The sequence below is a fragment of the Anguilla rostrata genome, chromosome 9 (genome assembly GCF_018555375.3).
Source record: "Anguilla rostrata isolate EN2019 chromosome 9, ASM1855537v3, whole genome shotgun sequence".
Classification (NCBI taxonomy): Eukaryota; Metazoa; Chordata; class Actinopteri; order Anguilliformes; family Anguillidae; genus Anguilla; species Anguilla rostrata.
This window is the reverse complement of record NC_057941.1, coordinates 13,049,221-13,069,057: the sequence shown is the minus strand read 5'-3', so window position 1 is coordinate 13,069,057 and position 19,837 is coordinate 13,049,221. Positions and strand designations below refer to the sequence as shown.

The 19,837-nt window shown below is 38.8% G+C and overlaps 1 protein-coding gene across 9 annotated transcripts in view; it reads left to right on the top strand.

Annotated features, from left to right (window-relative positions):
• Window positions 1-9,865: 9,865 nt before the first annotated feature.
• LOC135262970 (diacylglycerol kinase delta-like) overlaps window positions 9,866-19,837 on the top strand; it is a 54,613-nt gene continuing 44,641 nt past the window's right edge. For 3 of the 9 annotated variants that reach the window (XR_010332363.1, XM_064350456.1, XM_064350455.1), the window contains exons 1-3: window positions 9,868-9,992; window positions 10,094-10,303; window positions 12,924-13,179. Coding sequence is in view for 8 of the 9 variants with exons in the window: in XM_064350456.1 (XP_064206526.1) it covers window positions 12,991-13,179 (189 nt within the window). In the remaining variant the exon portion in view is untranslated. Of the gene's footprint in view, window positions 9,993-10,093; window positions 10,304-12,923; window positions 13,180-19,837 lie in introns of all 9 variants that reach the window. The other 6 variants (XM_064350454.1, XM_064350448.1, XM_064350452.1 and 3 more) reach the window with 5 other exon arrangements.

Genomic DNA, 19,837 nt, shown 5'->3' with positions numbered 1-19,837 from the left:
ATTGCAGAAAGCAATGACAGACATGTTCATAAATAACACTCATCATTGAGAATGCATCCCAAATGTATCCTTTTGAATCCCTTTAGAAATGAGTGGTATTGGTATTGGTATTTGCAACAGTAACAGCCAAAGTGACGTGCAGTGTTTGTTATGTACTCTGCAGATGGTGTAAACAGTCACAGCAGAAAGCTGACAGAACAGAATGGGGCTGAATGAGCGGCATCTTCAAGCTGCGATTTGTAAAGACGCTATAAATAAACAGTCGCCGCGTTGTCTGGCTGTGCCGGGATGTGCACGCGGTTGTCTGTGGCACGCGACGAGACAGCCGTCAGTTGTGACAGACGAGCCGTATCCCCAAGGTGCCGGAGTCTGCAGCCTGTCGCAGCATCTGGCCAAAAACGACCATATTCTTTACCTGGTGTCTACACCGTCTCTCACCGGGGGGTGGTGCAGAGGTCATGCTGAATTACAGCCCCCATGTGTCCACCCGTCAGCAGTGTTTCTTAGGAATACAAATGCAAACACATATGCTTTCAAAGGTGTCTTGCGGGGGGAAAATGTTATAAGATATTCAGTCAGCTCAGATTAAAATCCTTGCTCAATCACATAGTGGCTGTACCATACTTTGGAACCTGAATTACAGAGAGAAAATATGCAACCATGGAGCCGGGAATTAATGGCAAGACTTCACAAAGTCACTGATTCCAACATCTCACAACATCTCTGATCATGTCTTTAAACCACCACACATATGAGACTGTAACTTTATACCTTGACTCGTTGTGGACCACTGCACCAAGGGACACATGTCTTTAACATCGAAGGGGAGAAACAAAACCATAAGTGATACAGACAAATGCAAAACAATCTACTCACAAACCATGCATGATTAAAAAGCAAACATTTCAGGGATTTAACCATAGATAAAAGTTAAAACCACAGGTAACAACACTGTTACACTAGTGTTTGACCTCCTCGGTACATAATGCTACAGTGCATTAATGCCCTCCATCTCTCACTGACTTACAAAGGTCCTCTGCCTCAAGGTGATTTTGCCTAGACCACAGCTGCAGATTGGCAGGACACAGACAGGACAGGGGACTTTGAGTGATTCATTGCCTTCAGCTCTGTAACAGTGTGGCTGTACCCCAAACAGATCGTCAGTGCATCACCACTTTACAAAAGAGCTTGCCAGTCCTTGGCACAGAGCTATTTAACCCCTGGCTTCTCTCTTTGGCTCTGAAGCTATGAGCTGCCTATGATCACTCCACAGACCACATAGTGCTGATATTGAACACCTTTCCTACATATTCTGTGGATTAAAAACGGGCACCTCCATTCCAAAAGAACATGAACTCAAAATGCAGATAACGGGAAATTGACAACACCTCTATTTTAGTTCTTGTTTCAAAATGACTTGCCTTTTTAATTTACCTTTTAACAAGGCTATCACCTTTCTTTTGAAAACACAATGGAGAAATCCACTATAGGACTGCTGGCCCTCTGGCTCCTGTTTCCTTTTTGAAGGGCCCAGGCTGTTCTTGGGGTGTGGTTTTCATGGTTATTGATTTGCTGTAATGGATTTTTTTTTTCAACTGAATATAACATAAACATTATGTGAAACATGAACCAAATGAGAGATAATCTTGGCCATTCTCCACATTTTAGTTCCTGTTATTTTCAGGAATTCCCAGTGGATATTGTCTTTAAAACTTGCTTTATGGTCCAAAATAAAGCTACAAATGAAATGTGTACAAATGAACACATTTGTATTTTTCCCATGTTACATGACTGCAGTCTTTCCAAACATGATTCTTAAAAATACCACAGCTGAAATGATTTCACCATCTTTGCTCACCCAGCAGTGAGGATAAGTGAGACATAGGTAGAGTTTAGTGCACTTCAGTCCAGTGAATTCATAATGATTCAGAAGGCAAGGCGGTAAGCATATCATTCACTTACGGTTTTATGTTTGATTAAAAAAATGAACTAGCTGTGAGCAAGTTCATTTTTTCAAAAAAAATTTTGTAGGCACATTCAGATCCATTGTTTATTTTTATAGACCTGTATTTTATTGTATGAATTTAAGCAGTCGCAATGGACCCATTAAGGTCATTACCTTTTACAAAACATATCAGCAGAGAACGAGTAGATAACCATAACATTAACAACCACATGAAGCCCCCCCCCTTCCCCCAACAACAAAAAAAAAAACTTAAAAAAAAAAAAAACACAAAACAACCAAACAATTGCAGCGCATCTCACATTCATGCATAGTGCATCCATAAGGTGTCATCATTTTTGTCTCACATCCACTACTGTGTCCAGCTGTTTTTTTAGAACTATGAGTGGTTTTAATGCTTATTGGCTAATTCACTATGACATGTGATGCACCAGTGCAAGAGTGATGCATGGGGGCAGTGAGGAGACAGGCGATCACGTTCGGTCCCCACTGATGAGCAACGGTAGCCAAGCAGAGCGCAACCTGGAGCTGCCGCACACAATGACAGACCCGTGTCACATCAGGTTATTCTTCACTAGAGAAAGAGAGAAAGGACAGCAGGCTAAAAATAGCTCCTGTGTACTTAGGATAGTGTTGAAGTTTAAAGAAAATGGCAGAGCTAATGCAAGAGGCAAAGTCTGCCAAGGCTGATAAGGTGGAGGAAATGCGAAATTTAATGTAATGCAGATCAGGGCTTACAGCGAAAGGTAAAATGGAAAAACTCAGGCAAAAGGAAACTCAATGATCACAGGGTAAATAAAGTACTTTTTCAGACCTATTAAGGATTTGGTTTGGGTTCCCTATTCAAAGTGGTTTGTCAAACTGAGAACATAATGGAGAGTGAACAGTCTTGGAGGTGCCATGTTGACTCTTTTTAGGACTTTACACTCTCCAAATGGCATTTAATTCATTAAGAGAAGTGTACCACAAATCTCAGTAAAAAGGGATGGGTTTGCTGTCTGATCATTATAGAAGGAATTGGACAAATTTTGGGTTTTTTGGTATTACTTCAGTTTTAGGGATATTTAGAGAGGTTTCTTCTGACTTTACAAGGTAAGTTTCATGTTCTCATTCCCAACTCTTCATACAGTCACGCTGGGTCAGAAGTTCTGGTGTCACTATATGATGCACAAGTCATTTCACATCATTTCTGGATGCCCTAGGTATCCCCATAGCCTTCAATAGAAACCCTCAGCATCTTCATGTTGACACCAAGGGTAAACGGGACAGGGGAAAGGGTATATCTTTTTAGTTTGTGAATCGTAAAATACAAATGAACAATGCTTAATTTAACAAAGTTATTATTCCATTATTCTGATATGTTACAATCTAGCAAGATACACTTTTCTTGTTTACCCTTGGTGTCGATATAACATGTTTACCCTTGGTATCAACATACAGACAATGAGGGTTCTGTTGAAGTCTATAGAGATATGGTTTCTATTGAAGTGTATGGGGAAGCCTAGGGCACCCAGAATGATGTTCCTTCTGCATTGTATAGCCGCACCAAGGCCTCTGCTTTACTAGCATCTCTGATGCACAACTCTTTAAGATTGATTCAATCTCCATGCCATCTGGACCCTGTTTTTTATTTATTTATTTTTAAACATTTTAAATAGTATCTCCATGTCTGTTCTAAAAATAATTGACACATCTCTGGAGACTGGAATTTTTTCCTATGCTTTTAAAACTGCTGTTGTGAAACCCATATTGAAGAATGAACAACGTGACCAAAACAGTAGTAGATTGGACTAATGTACTTTTTACTGGTCTTCCAAAAACGTTAGCTGAGTGATTACAACTAATTCAGAACTATGCTGCTAGTTCAGACAAAAACAAGGAAGCGAGAGCATATCATTTCTGTTTTAGCTACGCAGCACTGGCTCCCTATATCTTTAGAATTGATTTTGAAGTCCTTTTACTTGTTCTGTATATTAAGCTCTTAATGGTTTAGGACCTTTTTACGTCTCAGATTATCTATTGTTGTACGTCCCTTAATGAGCCCTTAGGTCCTCTGCAGTTGTTCTTTTTAATCATACCCAGTTCCACCCAAAAAAGAAATTGGGGATGCTGCTTTTATCTACTATGCTCCTAAATTATGGAATACCCTGCCAAAAAATATCAGAGATGCTAAACATTTTTAAATGGAAATTTAAATAGCATGTATTTTTAATCTAGCTTTAATCTATCTTATAAATAGCAGAACTGTTTTTATTATTTTCTCCCTGTTCTATTATTATTTTACGTTATCACTCACGTTTGTATTATTTTATTCTGTATTCTTTTTCTTTATATTGTTTTATACCGCATTTACATTGTCTTAGCTATGGTGTTGTATTTAGTATTTTATTTCTTTGAAGTCAAATCAGCTGTGAAGTTCTAATTTTTTTCATGTCAGACTCTAATGCCTTAGCTGCCCTGCAGAGTTCTTTGTCATGTGCATCTTGAATTGCTAAAAGAGATATTTCTGATGAGATTAGATATGAAATAACTCAACTGCATAAGGAAACTGAAAGTCAAAGGAAAATAAGTGTTCAAAAGATTATTTCTGGGAAAATGGGACTCTAACAGCCATTTCAAGAACTGGTAGACCACCGAAACTATCACCATTACAAAGACAGTACTGCAGCTTCGCTCTTGCTTCAGATCGGGAGAAATCCACAGGTGTTTCTGTCAATCCTTCCACTATGAGAACTCAGTGTTATGGGTCGGAACAAATTTGTAGCTGTCAAAAAGCCTCCACTGAGAAAAGAAAATAAACAAAAGAGAAGATACACTGCACTAATACACCGAAACTGGACACCTGCGATGTGAAATAATGTTTTATGGGCCACGTGGACTATTTGAGAATTTCGTAAGTAAGAAAAGGTAGTATGTCACCGAAGCAATGAAAGACCCTCTGAACGATGTCTACAACCATCAATCAATGTTGTAATTATTCTGCCCCTCTGTCACAATTATACCCACTGGGTCATATGAATGTAACATTGGACTGCGTGTACTTTAGTTGTAAATTGTACCAGACTCGATTAAGTTATGAATATAATTGAAAAGGCTAATGACTGCTGATATGTCAAAGCTGTTGGAAGGAAAAGTTCACAGTGCTAGGCTAAATATTTAGAGTAAATGAGCAAAATCCAAAAACTTACATTTATGGCGACTTTCCCCTATGTGCGGGACAGTTGTAACAAAGGTGCCAAACAATTATAACAATGAGCAATAACTGCATAAATCTGCATCTGCACTATCTGCAATATTTCCAGGACAAAGCACTGTTGGTTCAAGAGAGCACACTGTGCACAGATGTTTAAACCAGAAACCAGTTAGGAAGGTCATGTATTCTTTTATAGTTATAAATAAATTATACATTATAAATAAATTTAAAAAAATTTTTTTACTTAAATTAAACATTTTAAATGGCCCAATGGAAACTCTGGCGTAATGTCCAAATAAAGATACTCAGAAACTCAAAACACAGAAAGGCAGATCTATGGTATAGCAGCTACAGCCAGTCAAACTATAGGTAATTGCCAAACTAAAGGAAACACCAACTATAGTATTCCACTTAGTATTGTACTGTTCTTGATTGAACTGCCTGCTCATACCCAATATATTTTCAATCACCTTTGTCCCTCATCTATTTCGCTGTGAATCTCAAATCTATTTTTGGACATCATGAGTATGCACATTCTATCACAGTTCTGTCAAATTTCAGTACCAACATCACCTTTGCAGCTGGTCATTAAGAAGTATCAGCAAGTTCAGCAGTGTTAGTCACTCCAGTTTCTGTCAAATATGCCCCAACAAACACTCCCATCTTTCAAGGTTACTCTTCTATCCATGGTAGCCAAAAATAATGTGCAACTGGGCCTGCCCAGAATTTTTATACACAATCATGTGCAGGCTGGGATATTAATTGCTTAATTAATTCAGGAACCACAACTGTGTGAAACCATCTGCTTTCAATATACTGCCCCTCATTTACTGAAGTGTTTCCTTCAGGCGGTTACCTGCATGGCACTGTTTCATTTGAAATGAAGACACCCCCTTAATTTATTCCCTTCATTCCAGTACAACCTCAAGTGACGTTACACGAGGGAGCCCTGAAAGCAATAGAGGGGAGGCTTTGAAGATGTTTGAATTGGAACGGCCTCTGCTGTTCCCAGATGGTAATGCAAATATCTTGAATCGCTCAAGAACTGTGTTCAAAGAGTCGTAGCACATACAATCACTAGGTGGTAGCAAAGAGCCACAATATAGAAATTCATCTTGCCTGTAATCTCTAGTAATAAAATTATATGATTACATATAACAAATATTATTATTATTATATCATTCTAAACACGATTAACACAGCTGTCTGTGTGCATATGCGTGAATTGTTCATATTCAAAATATTGTTTTGTTGATTGTAATGAAATTATGATATCATATCATATCATGATAAAGATCAATGTCAAGTTTACAGCCTATACTCACCTGCTGCTCTGCAGTGAAGCTTCCTGAATGATGTAATGAATTCTCCCTCTGGTTATTTTTATGTCCACACACAGCAAAAATTCTTCTTTTAGACATGACATCTTTCTGGTCTGCTGAAAGTGTAAAACCTCTTTCATAACAGGTTCAGGGATTTGAAGTCCGCTTGACCTAAATCAAATTTCTTGAATGACATATGGATAGCATATTAAGTATGCATTCCACTTAAAACCTTTAGTATAATATTCAGATGGCACAAATATTCATGTATTACCCATGAAATATTTTTAAAAATCACAGCTCATGTCTCATCACAAAGGGTTACGAATTGACAGCCTTTTGTTTCGCTGCAACTGTACAATTATTATTTTTTCCTTAGGAACAACTGCTGCTCTGCTGTTAATCGTTGAAGTTTCAATCTTATAAAATAATTTGTGGCTCACAACATCTTTATTAAGATGGCGCAACACACATTTTTCTTTATGGACTATATTTTCCACCAAGGACACACTCCCCTTGAAAAAGGCAGAGGCTATGTACTGTCCTTAATATATTGGCGAAATTATGGCCTGAATTAATTGAGAATTTCGGAGGAAAGACCAGAATAGATGGTGAGGTCCCGAATAACATACTGTACATCACCCATTACTTTCTGAGAGCAACCCCTCTTATGTTACACCAGTAATTCTACATAACAAGCAGTCCGTGTGATTGACCACCACTGTGCTCAAAGCTATTAATCCTGGGGGTATTGTCATGTCACGTGTGCACTTGAATGTACCCTGCCTTATCATCTTGCTGTTTAGTGTCAGCCTCTTTAATCATTAATGCCAGACCAGCGTTTAGATTTTAACAATGTGAAATGGTCAGTTCAGTCTTTTATGCACTATTGGGTATCATCTGAGTTGACTCAATAGAGGCAGTTTATAACTGTCATAGGTGCAAAAGTATAATCTCTTGAAGAACACTAAAATGTAACTAAAACTAAAAGAAAGTATTTAATAAGGTTGTACCAACCTTTTGTGGTTTAGTGGTCACATGTGAAAACCAAATGCAGCAATGTCTTTTATTTGCATATACAGTGAGCTCCATGACTTCTGAGGCAAAGACATTTTTTGATTTGGCTCTGTAATCCAAAATTTTAGATTTGTATTCAAACAATTCACATTTGGTTACACTTGTGCAAGTGCACATTTTATACACTTTGGTTTCACCATGTAGAACTTACATCACTTTTTATACATAGCCCCCCCCCAATTCAGGGCACTATAATGTTTGGGACATATTAATATCACGTAAATGAAAGCAACCATGTTTAGTACTTTGTTGCATGTCTTTTGCATGCAATTGCTGCTTAAAGTCTGTGACCCATGGACATCACCCTTGAGTATCTTCTCTGGTGATGCTCTTCCCAGATCTGTACTGCAGCCATCTACAGTTTTTGCTTGTTTCGGGGGCTAATTGCCTTAAGTTTTCTCTTCAGCCGTATGTTTCACTTTAGCAGTATGTTCGGGACCATTGTCTTGCTGTAGGATAAAGTGCTGTCCAAAGGGTTTGGAGGCTTTTGCTTGAATTTGAGCAGATAACATGCTTCTGTACACTTCAGAATTCCTTCTGATGTGCTATAAGCTGTTACATAATCAATGAAGACAAGAGAGCAAGTACCGGTGGCACCCCCACCACACAGTTTTTTTTAATTAATTTTCTTTTTAAGTTGATTGGCAGTGCTTTGGATCTTGAGCAGTTCCTTTTGGCCTCCACACTTTACTCTTGCAATGACTCTGATACAAGTGAATTTTGTATCATCTGTCCACAACTTTGCCCAGAACTTTTTAGACTCTTTTAGGTACGTCTTAGCAAACTCTAACCGGGTCATCTTGTCTTTTGCGGCTAACTAGTTGTTTGCATCTTGCAGTGTAGCCTCTGTAATTCTGTTTGTCAAGACTTCTGCAGACCACTTCTGATCCATCCACACCTGCCTGCTAAAGAGTGTTTCCGGTCTGCCAGACAGGTGTTTATGTTTTTTTCTTCAATATGGTGACATCAACTATAGAGGTCTTCCTTGGCCTACTAGACCCTTTGCCATCACTGAGCTCATCCATGCTCTCTTTCTACTCAATGATATTCTATACAGTTGATTTTGGTTGGCTGAAAGTTTGGCCTATGTCTCCGAATGTTTTTTCTTATTTCTCAGTCTCATTATGGCTTTGCTGACTTTCATTGCCACTTTTATTAATGCCAATAACAGTCCAAAAGGCAACCAAAAGCCTAGAATCAAGACTAGAACCTGAAAGCTCTCTTATACCTGGACTAATGAAGCAATTGAACAGACCCGACAAATCAGAAACACTACTGAAGCCATTTGTCCCAAATATTATGGTGCCATAAAATGGAAGGACTGTGTATAAAAAGTTGTGTAATTTATCCATGGTGAAACCAAAATGTATTTTAAAAAATACCCTTTAATAAACACTGAAAATTTGCACTTTTTGACTGCAAATCTAAACTTGTGGAGTACAGAGCTAAATCAAGAACAACATATGTCTTTGTCACAAATATTATTGAGCTCACTGTATATTTATTATTTCCCTGTTGGCAAATAGTTAAGTGACAACTGGCAAAACACACGATATGAAGCCAAACCAATTAAAATCTAAAACTTCAGTGCGGGGCAAACAAAAGACCAAAACATTTATCACCAGTCCCACTTCAGTTTATTGAAGTCAATTCAAGCTCATTAATTTCAGAGCTTAGGACACGGGGTTATGTAAAAGGAAGGTAAAAACCAGGCCCACAAGGCCTGCACCGCAGAGCTGCACTGTGTGCACTGTACATGTAGCGGGCAGAAACCGTCTATTTCATAATACTAAGACCATTCAAGAAATATCAATTATTTGCAAACTCAAGAAACATGATATTGAACATAAAAGTAAAGAACACAGACATTTTAATTCCAATCCATATATAAAAATGGGTATTTATTAGTTGTTTTCATTTCTGTGTCAAATCAATAATAAAATAAGTCGTTATGCTTGGTTTCTGAATGTTCAGTAATAGCATATTTGTTTAGAGCAGTCATTAGAAAAGACAAAAGGTGCACTATCTGCCTAGCTACATGTACGTCTTTAAAACTGAACACAATACCTCTCATCTTGTCAGAAATGTATGCAGTTAAATTCTAACAGTATTACAGCGCTTTAGGCTATACTTTGAATGAACAACTGCGTGTCCTGTTCTTCATTTCATTAAAAAATTACCTTTGGTTATGAAAACGTTTAAAATATGAAAAGAGAATTGCCCCTGCCCAGCAGCACTAGATGTAACTGAATGTACTTCAACAGTGTACGTACGTGCTGCCACTATGTGGAATGGTAGCGTACTCAATAATCTTGCGGAAAACACGCGAACGTGCGCGCGGGAGTCAATGCTTTCTCTTCCTTCTGGTAGCTGAACGGTCGTATCGTTTTACGTTTGAATGATGTAACCACCTGTCGAGAGCTCATCGTCTGAACAGGTAAAGCGATTGATGAATGTGTGTGCCAATTCATCGAACAGACTAGATAGTCATACACTTGCGTAATTATTTTGTCTGTCATTTTTCCCCGCATTTAACAGGTTGAGGATTTTACATTTCTATTTATGCTCCGTGGAGTCAAGAACGACTGGTCTGTATACATTCAAATAATCACCCTCCCCTTCTTCGGACTGCACTCTTAGCGTGTGTGTCTGTGTGCGAGGATATTGACTTTCTCGCGTTCGCCCGTGCAACACTTGAAATCAACAGTGACGGCTCAATACAGTGCAAAGGGAAATATCGTCAACGAGGTAAACATGACAGCTGCATGCATATTTAAAAAAGAAATATGTTGTAAAATATTATCTTTTAGCATGTTGTAGCTAATAGGTAACTGTATTTCGTTCTAATGCTATGGAAATCCTACGCGTGCAAGTATTTATTTTGCATGGACCAAGTAGCCTAATGCGTCCCTGTACTTAAAGCTACAGAATGAGATGCAGATTTAATTTCATCGCGCTAATCAGAAGTCGTTCTCCTTGTACGTGAGGCTGGAGCGCACCTTCGCACACGGTTGTCTGTTATGACATTGGCTCAGCTTTATGATGCTATGCAGTGTGTTCGTCAAACTGTAGCCTATATCGTGCACAAAACAAGGGTTACTCAAAAATTGACCGTTTGCATTCGAACGACACGTTATTCACACCAGAGGTGTTAGAGATGGCAGCTATAAGTTAACAACAGACTATGCTGAAGTGGATATGGTCGCTCATTGCGTCAACTACAATAGAAGTCAACTACCAATATCAATAGAACGTGGACCGACGGTTAGGCTAACACTTCATCGATGGAAATGCCCGCAATAAGAATTGTATCCGCCGACGGTTTTGACTATTGATACTTGTAACTGTGGTGTACTGTAATTGTTTGAGGTATTTTGAAATTCAGTGTAATTACGAAGCACTTTGTATCTAAGGATTTTTGCATTTTCCACTAATTGAACTGAATTCTAAACATGGGTTTCTTTCAATATTACATTTAGGCCAGTTAAAACTGAGCTGCTTGGTGGGCACAGACAAGGGACATGGTCATTTAAATAAAAAAAAAATAATAAAAAAGGGTCATGAACACAACACATGAACTAGAATGCTCAGTCTTGATTTTGTTCTTGAAATGCAGAAATAACATGTATCAGAACTCTGGTGTCTATTCAATGATGATGTCATTTCTAAAAGCATGTAGTCAGTAGTTTAAGGATATGACAGATGCACTGTGTTGGCTGGAAATGTGTTCAGGTAATTCACGGCAGATACATAATTACATTTAAACTAGGAAGTAAGCCAACAGACCTATTTCCCCCTTAGAGATGGATCGTATCTGCACTGCTGCATTAGACACCCAGGGAACCATGGGGACTGTTAGCTGAACTTAAGATGGTTGCAGTGTTTACAGTAGGAGCTCAATTTTGTGTAGGTTCTTTGTGGATTGTATCAATACTTATGCAAATACCACACTATACATAGCTGTAATAGCTGTAATGTACAGTCACCAGGCTGCACTTTAGTTAGCTTTCAGTAATGTCGGTACTTAGGATTGATCTTTGCTTGTTGAGTGAAATGGAATGCATAGACTCTTACACAATGCTCTGTATCACTTATGTTAATTTGTGAACCCAAATAATCCTACCATCTCTGTGTTTGAGAGAAGGCCAGGAGAAATTAACTACTTGGAATTAGTAGCACGAAAATTTCAATTTTCTGTCCACCAAAAAAAGAAAAGAAAAAAAAGATTGTGCTACTGTATTACATTCTCAACACTGCTCAACTCATCACATCAACTCACTCATATCATATCATATTTTATTATCTCTATCATAATGTCTGACTTACTTTCCAGACTCTCATTCAGAAGTGGTAAAAAGAGATGAGTGTTTAAATAATATCTAAAATTGACTTGCCTTAAAAGGAAAAACTTGTGTTGTGAGTTAGCAGTCACATTTGGTATGGTATTATAAACAAAAAGTAACAAATGGGTATTTATGAAGGGAATACACCATGACATGTGTTGTTGACTAAATCTAAATGCCATTGGGTATATACCAAAAAAATAATAATAAATGAATTGTCAAATTAGCTATTTCTGTTTAGGCAGGCATTTGAAATCCTGTTTTTTTGTACACAGCTAATGGTCAATATACATGTAAAAATGAAATTGTACTGTGAATATTTATTAATTGGTACATTTGACATTGGAAAGAGACAAGTCCATGACTGATCACATGTGCAGACGGTAAAATGGTCTGGACAGCTTGCCTTGGTTAATTTTGTTACTGCACAGTAACCTTGTGATTGCAGCACTACCAGTGTCTGGTTCAGCGGTCTAGTTTTTTTTTTTTTTTAAACAACTTTTCCACTGTGCTGCTATTCACAGTTAATAAACACGCACTCGGCACTCAGGAAGTCAAAAACTATTATTGAACCCAAGCTGTGTGGTTTTGGTTTCTGTATAGATTTCTCACCTGCATAAGTTAGAGCTGCTAATTTTATCTGTTTAAATGAACTTATAGGTTTATATCTTGCTTGCTTTTCTGTAACTTTGGTATACATAGGTATTTATCCATCCATCCATCCATTATCTATACCCCCCTGTTCCTGGTTATGGTTGTGGGGGTGCTGGAGCCTATCCCTGGCTCACATTGGGTGAGAGGCAGGATTACACCCTGGACAGTTCGCCACTCCATCACAGGATACATGCAGAATTCACTCACACACATATACCTAGGGACAAAACTCTCCAGTAAACCCACATGTCTTTGGACTGTGAGAGGAAACAGGAAACCAACACAGACACGGGGAGAACAATGGGTATTTATGGTACTGGGAAATAAAGTTCTACTCAGTGTTACCTATGATTTTTTTTCCATAATTTCAGAGCAAATCTGTGGAGTTCCACAGAAGTGGGGAGTGAAACTGCATTTTCCACCTCAGATTTTTCAACCATGGCTGCGAAACTCAACCCTAATGTCCTGTACGTTCGGGAACCCAGAGAGTCTCGCCCAGGACATGATACAGACCGACTAGCACCGGCAGAAGCTGCCGATGAATCATCTGACAGTGATGGGGAACAGGAGGAAACCTCACACAAGCTCATCAGAAAAGTGTCCACCTCTGGGCAAATTCGTGCAAAGGTAGGAGAACATGTTCTATATGATATATTCAAATGCATAAAGCTGACAATAGTGCTGACAGTAATCAGTCGTCAGTTTTTTGTTTTAGTACTTTGACACACTGACCAAACGATTCAATACCTGATTTGCTAATTATTGCAGCATTTGTATTTGTTTCCATTCCCTGTATTCCATTCAGATTTGTCAGTTAATTGATTTTGTGTGAAATATTTATATACAAAAAATATAAATGATGGAATACGGGCCATTGTTTGTTTTCAGGTGTAGTTCGATTTGTTTCCTCAAATTCTGTATTACAGTATAAATATGGAACATTTAAACATGAGACCGTGTGCTGGGTCGCCTAATGAATTTCGTTGAGGTTAAGCGCAGTGCTGAGGAATCTAATCCCTGAAGTGTCCACTAATCTATTTAATTAATTCACTGGGGAGTAGAGTTACCGGGTTTCATCCGCATGGCAATTAAGTCAAAACTAGATCCTCTGCGTTAGGATTATTCATACATCATTATTACAACTGTCCCCGTCATTATAGGCATTGCTATTGCTGAAATTTCCATTTCTGTTGGGTCCCTTATTTAAAAAGCACTCATTAATGTTAAGAAAGGGCTGCAGTGAAAGATGATGATTAAATTAATTAGTAGCGCCGGCAGTTGCAGCTACAAGCTCAAGCTTGGGGGAATGTTTAAAGAATCTTGTCAGAAGTGTGTCTTACATCGGCCCTGGGACCAGTGATAATAACCTGTCATCGCCTGGTTCCGATGGTAACATTTGACTCTCCTGATCCCAAAGGATGGGATATTCCAATATTGTGTTGTGCAATGAAACATTAATACACCCTGACCCTGAGTCATTACACTGGATTACATTTGTTTAGCAGATGCTCTTATCCAGGAACATAAGTGCATTCACCTGATTAATATGAGCCTAACAAAATTGCCGACTAGGGAATACAGACAACATCACTATGCCGCTAGTGCAAGTTAACTATGCTAACCTCTAACAAATTTGACCATAAAGCCATAAAACTATTATCTATAAAACCTAAACCCATAAAGCATCATTTGTCTGCAGTCATACCTCCATGTATCCTGCCCTTGCTGAATTGTGGAGGCTAAGCAGGTAGGAACCTTGTTAGCATGTGGATGAGCGACTCCCAGGGCAAACTAAGTTGCTGCTAGAAGTGGTGTTGGTGGGTCAATAGGTGGTGATCTTCTCTGACCAAATAAGCCTCAATGCTGTAGTGTGGTGACGGGGATGCTGTGCTGTAGGAAATGACATAATTCGGATGAGACGTTAAACGGAGGTCCTGACTCAGTTTGGTTATTACAGATCCTATGACATTATCGGATAGAGTAGGGGGTTCCCTGGTGTCCTGGCTCAATTCTCCACCTGTCCTCTCCACCTAATTGAATTGGGTGATGATTAGGTGGCAGGTTGAGGCTTTAGCCAGGACACCAGGGAACCCCCTACTCTATCTGATACGCATCACCCAGATGGGCCCTTCATATTGCTAGTGGAATTTTCCCCTCATCACTGTAAAGCACTTTGAATGAGAAAAAGTACAATATAAATGTGAGGTATTATTATTATTATTATCAATAATAAAAATAATAATAATAATAATAATAATAAATATTGTAACCTGAATTAGCACAAAAGTTGGAAGGGGAACCAAAAGGCTGTCTGAAAGAGGTTGGCCTTCAGTCTGCACTGGAAGACACCCATTTTGATTTACGCCTGTGTTGGGTTGCTTTTTGTAAATTTTATTGTTGTACGCACCTGTTAACCAACACAAATACTTCTCACAGGTTAAGGCAGTGCATAGAAGTGATTGTATTTTAAAAATCAAGTAATGGTCTCCAAATTATGTATATTCTTCTCCTTCTAGCATATTTTCATAGCTGCAATTGGAGTTCAGATACTTTCATTCATTTTAATTGAAATGATTTTTTTTTACATTATTGCATCTTATTGTTATAGTGGTATCATTATTGTATTGTCGCTTGTGGAAACTGACCATCATCCTCACTGGCCAGTCTTGTACTTTACATGCTTTCTTGTAGTTCTCTTCAGCTGATACAGCCTTCTGCGGCTTGACCTGCCTCTTCCTCCTCACGTCTCTCATGTTACTTCATCACCCATTTTCCTCGGGTTCATGCTGTGGTTCATGCTGATTGCAGATCCTCCATTTTTGCTTATATCTCTTGTTAGCGTTCTCCTTTATATCCGCTACCCTGCTTTTCCTCTTGCAATTTTTCTCATTTGATTTCTTCTAGGCTTAAGTGTTCTGGGCGATTAATGTGATTGAGATATCATTCAAACTTTATGTCATATTGCACCAAAGGAAATTCCTGTTGTTCATTTTAATCTACATCAGAGTAAATTGGGCTACATTAATCATTTGATTAAGACTTAAAAATAGGCAGCTGAAAGCCGCCCGTTTGATTCATGACTGTGCGTGCGGTGGAAGGAAGCTTAAGAAGCTCTTGGAGGACCACCGGTAAGCTACGGTTCTTTATAATTGTGCCGCAGGCTGAATAGGTGCAAGGAGGCATGGTTCATATTGACATAAGCTGAGCACTGCACACAATAGGTAAGAAAGGGGGCACAGAGGGAATGCTATTTTTCAGGTCAGTGTAATATGTTGTCACAGCAGAACAGCCTGTAGCACTTAGTCTGTTGTATAGGCGGAAATGTAGGACAGCTTCAGTTTCAGTTCAAAAATTAAGCATTCAGTTAAAAGTTCCTAATCTTACAGGTGGGTGTATTGAAAATGGAGGAGCTAGTTTAACAACAGGGAACTCCCCACCTGATTAAACCTGATTATTTTTTTCATGTTTGACATCAGCTAATGACCCTCCCTTTTTAATGATTTTTAGCCCAAAGACAAGTCAGTTTTCCTCTTAATTCACAATTTGCCCTCAAGCCATATTCAAGTGATTGTCCAGAAACATGGATTTGTTCAACTGTTGATATTTCTTAAAATCTTATTTAAAATAAGTTTACTCTGCTACACTGTGGTCTTTTTGCCTCCAGACCACAGAACAGAGTCTAAAGCTAGTAATAGCACCTCCGCCTGTTACCTTAAGGCGACACTCAACTAAAATAGATATACATTCAAATTACACAAATTGAGAAATGAAGCAGCTTAGAATACTCAGAGCAGACTGCAGTATATCTACGGCTTGCTGAGCTAAAGGGAAATCATAATTTTATGAACAATAAATAACAGCAGTGCAATTTGCAAATGCAAATTTTTGAAATCCCCAGGGAGCCCTACTCATTCATTTGTCATGTTTTTATTTTGCTAGTCCCCTGTGGATGTCCTTAAATGCATTCTGGGTTTTGCACAATGATCCAGTTTTCTTATTTAGTAAATCAGTTTAATTCATAGTAAGGTAAGTGAGTAAAACGAGTCACATTTGAAGGACTAGGAGGGACCAGGGGGTGAGAGCCCATGTAGGCCGGGGGAAGTGTCAGGAAAGCAGTTGACAGGCAGGAGAAAATGGCGAACTCACAAAGTTTCAGTGTCCTTCTCAGGATGCTAATCATCTCAAAGATGATATTAGAGAAAACAAATCCACACCATAAACACCTCAAAGTGCTGGGTCACAGGAACATATTAAGATCAGAAAAGAAAAGGCTTACACGCTCGCTTGATGCTCCAAAAAAACAAATAATAGTATTTATTTTAGCATGTGTTTTTTGGAGCATCAAGCGAGAATGTAAACCTTTTTTTCTATAATCATCTCAAAGATAAAATGTTACAGGGAGGTGGTACACAAACTCTATAAACAGATAATATTTTAATTATATTACTTTTATTGGTCAGGGTGGCATCAGTCGATATTGCTATAGTTAGCTATGTGTCAGGTTGCTAGGCAATTATGCCTCGTCCTTTGTTTACATTTTATAGGAAAACATCTTGTTAGGTGGGAAAACTTCTTCACTGGCCAGCAGCACGGCTGCATCTGTAATGGCTTGTACTTCCCGTTCAAGGCCTGGAAGGGTGCACTGTAGGACACAAATATAACCTCGGCACAAAAGGCCTGTGTGAAGGAATATGTGGAATATGTTCTCTACTGACCCCATCTCTCACCACACAGTCCAGCACCTGTCCTGCCAGGTATAGAGTTTAACATGAATTGTGTATTTAAGTTCAAGTATACAACATTACAAAGATATAATTTTATGGGGATGTTTTATCCAAAGTCTATAAACAGATAATATTTAAATTATATTACTTTGATTGGTCAGTATGGCATCAGTCGATATAACAGTTAGCTATGTGTCAGGCTGCTATGCAATTATGGCTCTCCAAATTAATTGTTTGAGGAATATTGAAGAGTTAATGTGTGCCCTTTACAGAGATATGCATGCCATGACATTATTAATGCAAGTACCTGTAAGTGATGTGGATAGATATTTAGAAATGCAATGATAAGTGTGTATACTGGGGGAGATTTGGCTGCCCAACAATGGGGAAAAGCGCATCCCTACACATTTTACATATGTATCTATTACATGAGCCAACAGTTATCAAATGGCCTCTAGAAATAGGTATCTTTAAATATTTACATATTTTTGCCCCTTTGGAATTTGGAATGTTGCTTTTGCATTTAAAAGCCAGTGTCATCTCTATAATATCCTCCGTCAAATTGGGAGTGTGCCGACAAGCACATATGTCCTCATAAATATGTATAGCCAGCTGCACTCTCAGAAAAAGGATTGCTTGACTTTTTTCCATAGGAGAACCGTTTTTATTTCTTGATGGAACCCTTTATGGTAGTTGAGAAACATTTGGAAGCTTCTAGATTGAGCCATTTTGCCTGACGAAGAACCCTTGAATGATAGGGTTTCTCTATGGAGACCCAGAGGAGCCTTTTGGAACCCTTTCTTCTGAGAGTGTCCTTATTGGGAGACTGTGGGCACCCAGTCAGCAGGAGGAGAAGACTGCAGCCTTGCTGCATGGAACTCTTACCCCATCAGCTTTGCATCCTGCGGGGCATCTACCTGCAGTCAGGATGCAATTCTGACTTAATGTGCCACCCAGCCATCCAAATGGAAACTTTGGTTTTGGCTTTGAGTCTGTTAGATTAGCCCATTTTGAGGGCATGGCATCAGAAAACAACTTCTTTGAGGTTCACAATGGGAGTTATTAGTCATGTCATTGTAATTTCCCAGCAAGAAAGAAATGAAAGGATTCAAGTCATCAACATGTCATAGGATCTGTAATAACCAAAGTGAGTCAGGACCTCCGTTTAACGTCTCATCCGAATTATGTCATTTCCTACAGCACAGCATCCCCGTCACCACACTACAGCATTGGGGCTTATTTGGTCAGAGAATGCTATGTTGTGTAATGATTATGCATTTGTATTGGGCTATAAATAGACACATTATCAGTGACTTAGGTGTTTTTCATGGCTTAGATAGCTTTAAAAGACTGCCACTGGATGGTATTGCGGGAACTACTATATTATAATATTTTTCGAAGAAATATGAAATCAATGCATCTGCAAAATTATGCGGCATATTTGTATCAGTTAAACGTTCAACACAGGCTTTTTGGCCTTCAGGTGTTTTAACAGTGGTTCGCTTCAGTGGCCAGCGTGATGCCATTTTTGGTGTCACGGTGTCAGGCCAAAGGGTCCAGTTTTCTCCTTCTGGTTTTTCTATCTGTCCAGTGTTAAATTAAATATCGACTGAAAATTCTGGCCTCAGAGCCCTGTTTTTGGCAGCCATAAACTACACCTTCTCATATGAAATATGGGTCAAATTTGTGTGAACAGCATGGAATAAGCTTGCAGTGGTGTTCTGCCAAGTGAAGAAGTGAACAGGAGTTATTTGTGAGCCCAGGTATTTGAGAATAAAACATTGTCTTCAGCGCTCATATATGTCATTGTGTCACTCCTCCCAGTGCGTATATTCGAGCCGAGTGTTTAAACCCAGAGGATAGCACACTCCTACTACAGTGTGGTGCTATTACAGCACATGGCTGTAGGTGAAGATGAGGAATAATGAGTAATGTTCATGGCTATCCAGTAATGTGGGCGGACTTCTCAGATAACTTTGGGTCAATATCGTGAAGGTCAAAGCACGATAGAGTCTGCCTATGATGCCATTAGGGAGATAGATTCTCCTGTTTTTGGTAATGGTGTGCTGTTGCAACCACATGTGATGACCAGAATGCTATATTCCAGAGTGACGTGGCATTTTAGTAATCTCAAGATAGACAAAGTCAGGACACTACTACTTAAACGCAAGATGTCTGTTGTTTTGTCAGGCAGAAAAATATATTTTAGTTTTTTCTGCATGGCATCAACATTTTGCTGATAAAGGAAGAAAATAATTTGCACGCTTCTGTAGTCTTCCAGTGCTTTTTATTTCATCAGGGAGTACAACGCCTGATGAAAACCTGTAATGTCGAAACTTTAGTACACTGATGAACACATGTAATGTTGAACCCTTGGTACACTTCAGGTTGAAATGTCAATGAAATAAAGAGCCTGGGTGGGTAGACTAGAATAGTGTACATCTTTTGTTTCGTTAAGCATGCACTGTTAGTCAGCACTTCATTCAACTTAGGTGTTCATTCCATACTTTCTTGTACTGGCAACATTTAACATTTCCTATTAGGCTAAGTGAGCTATCAAT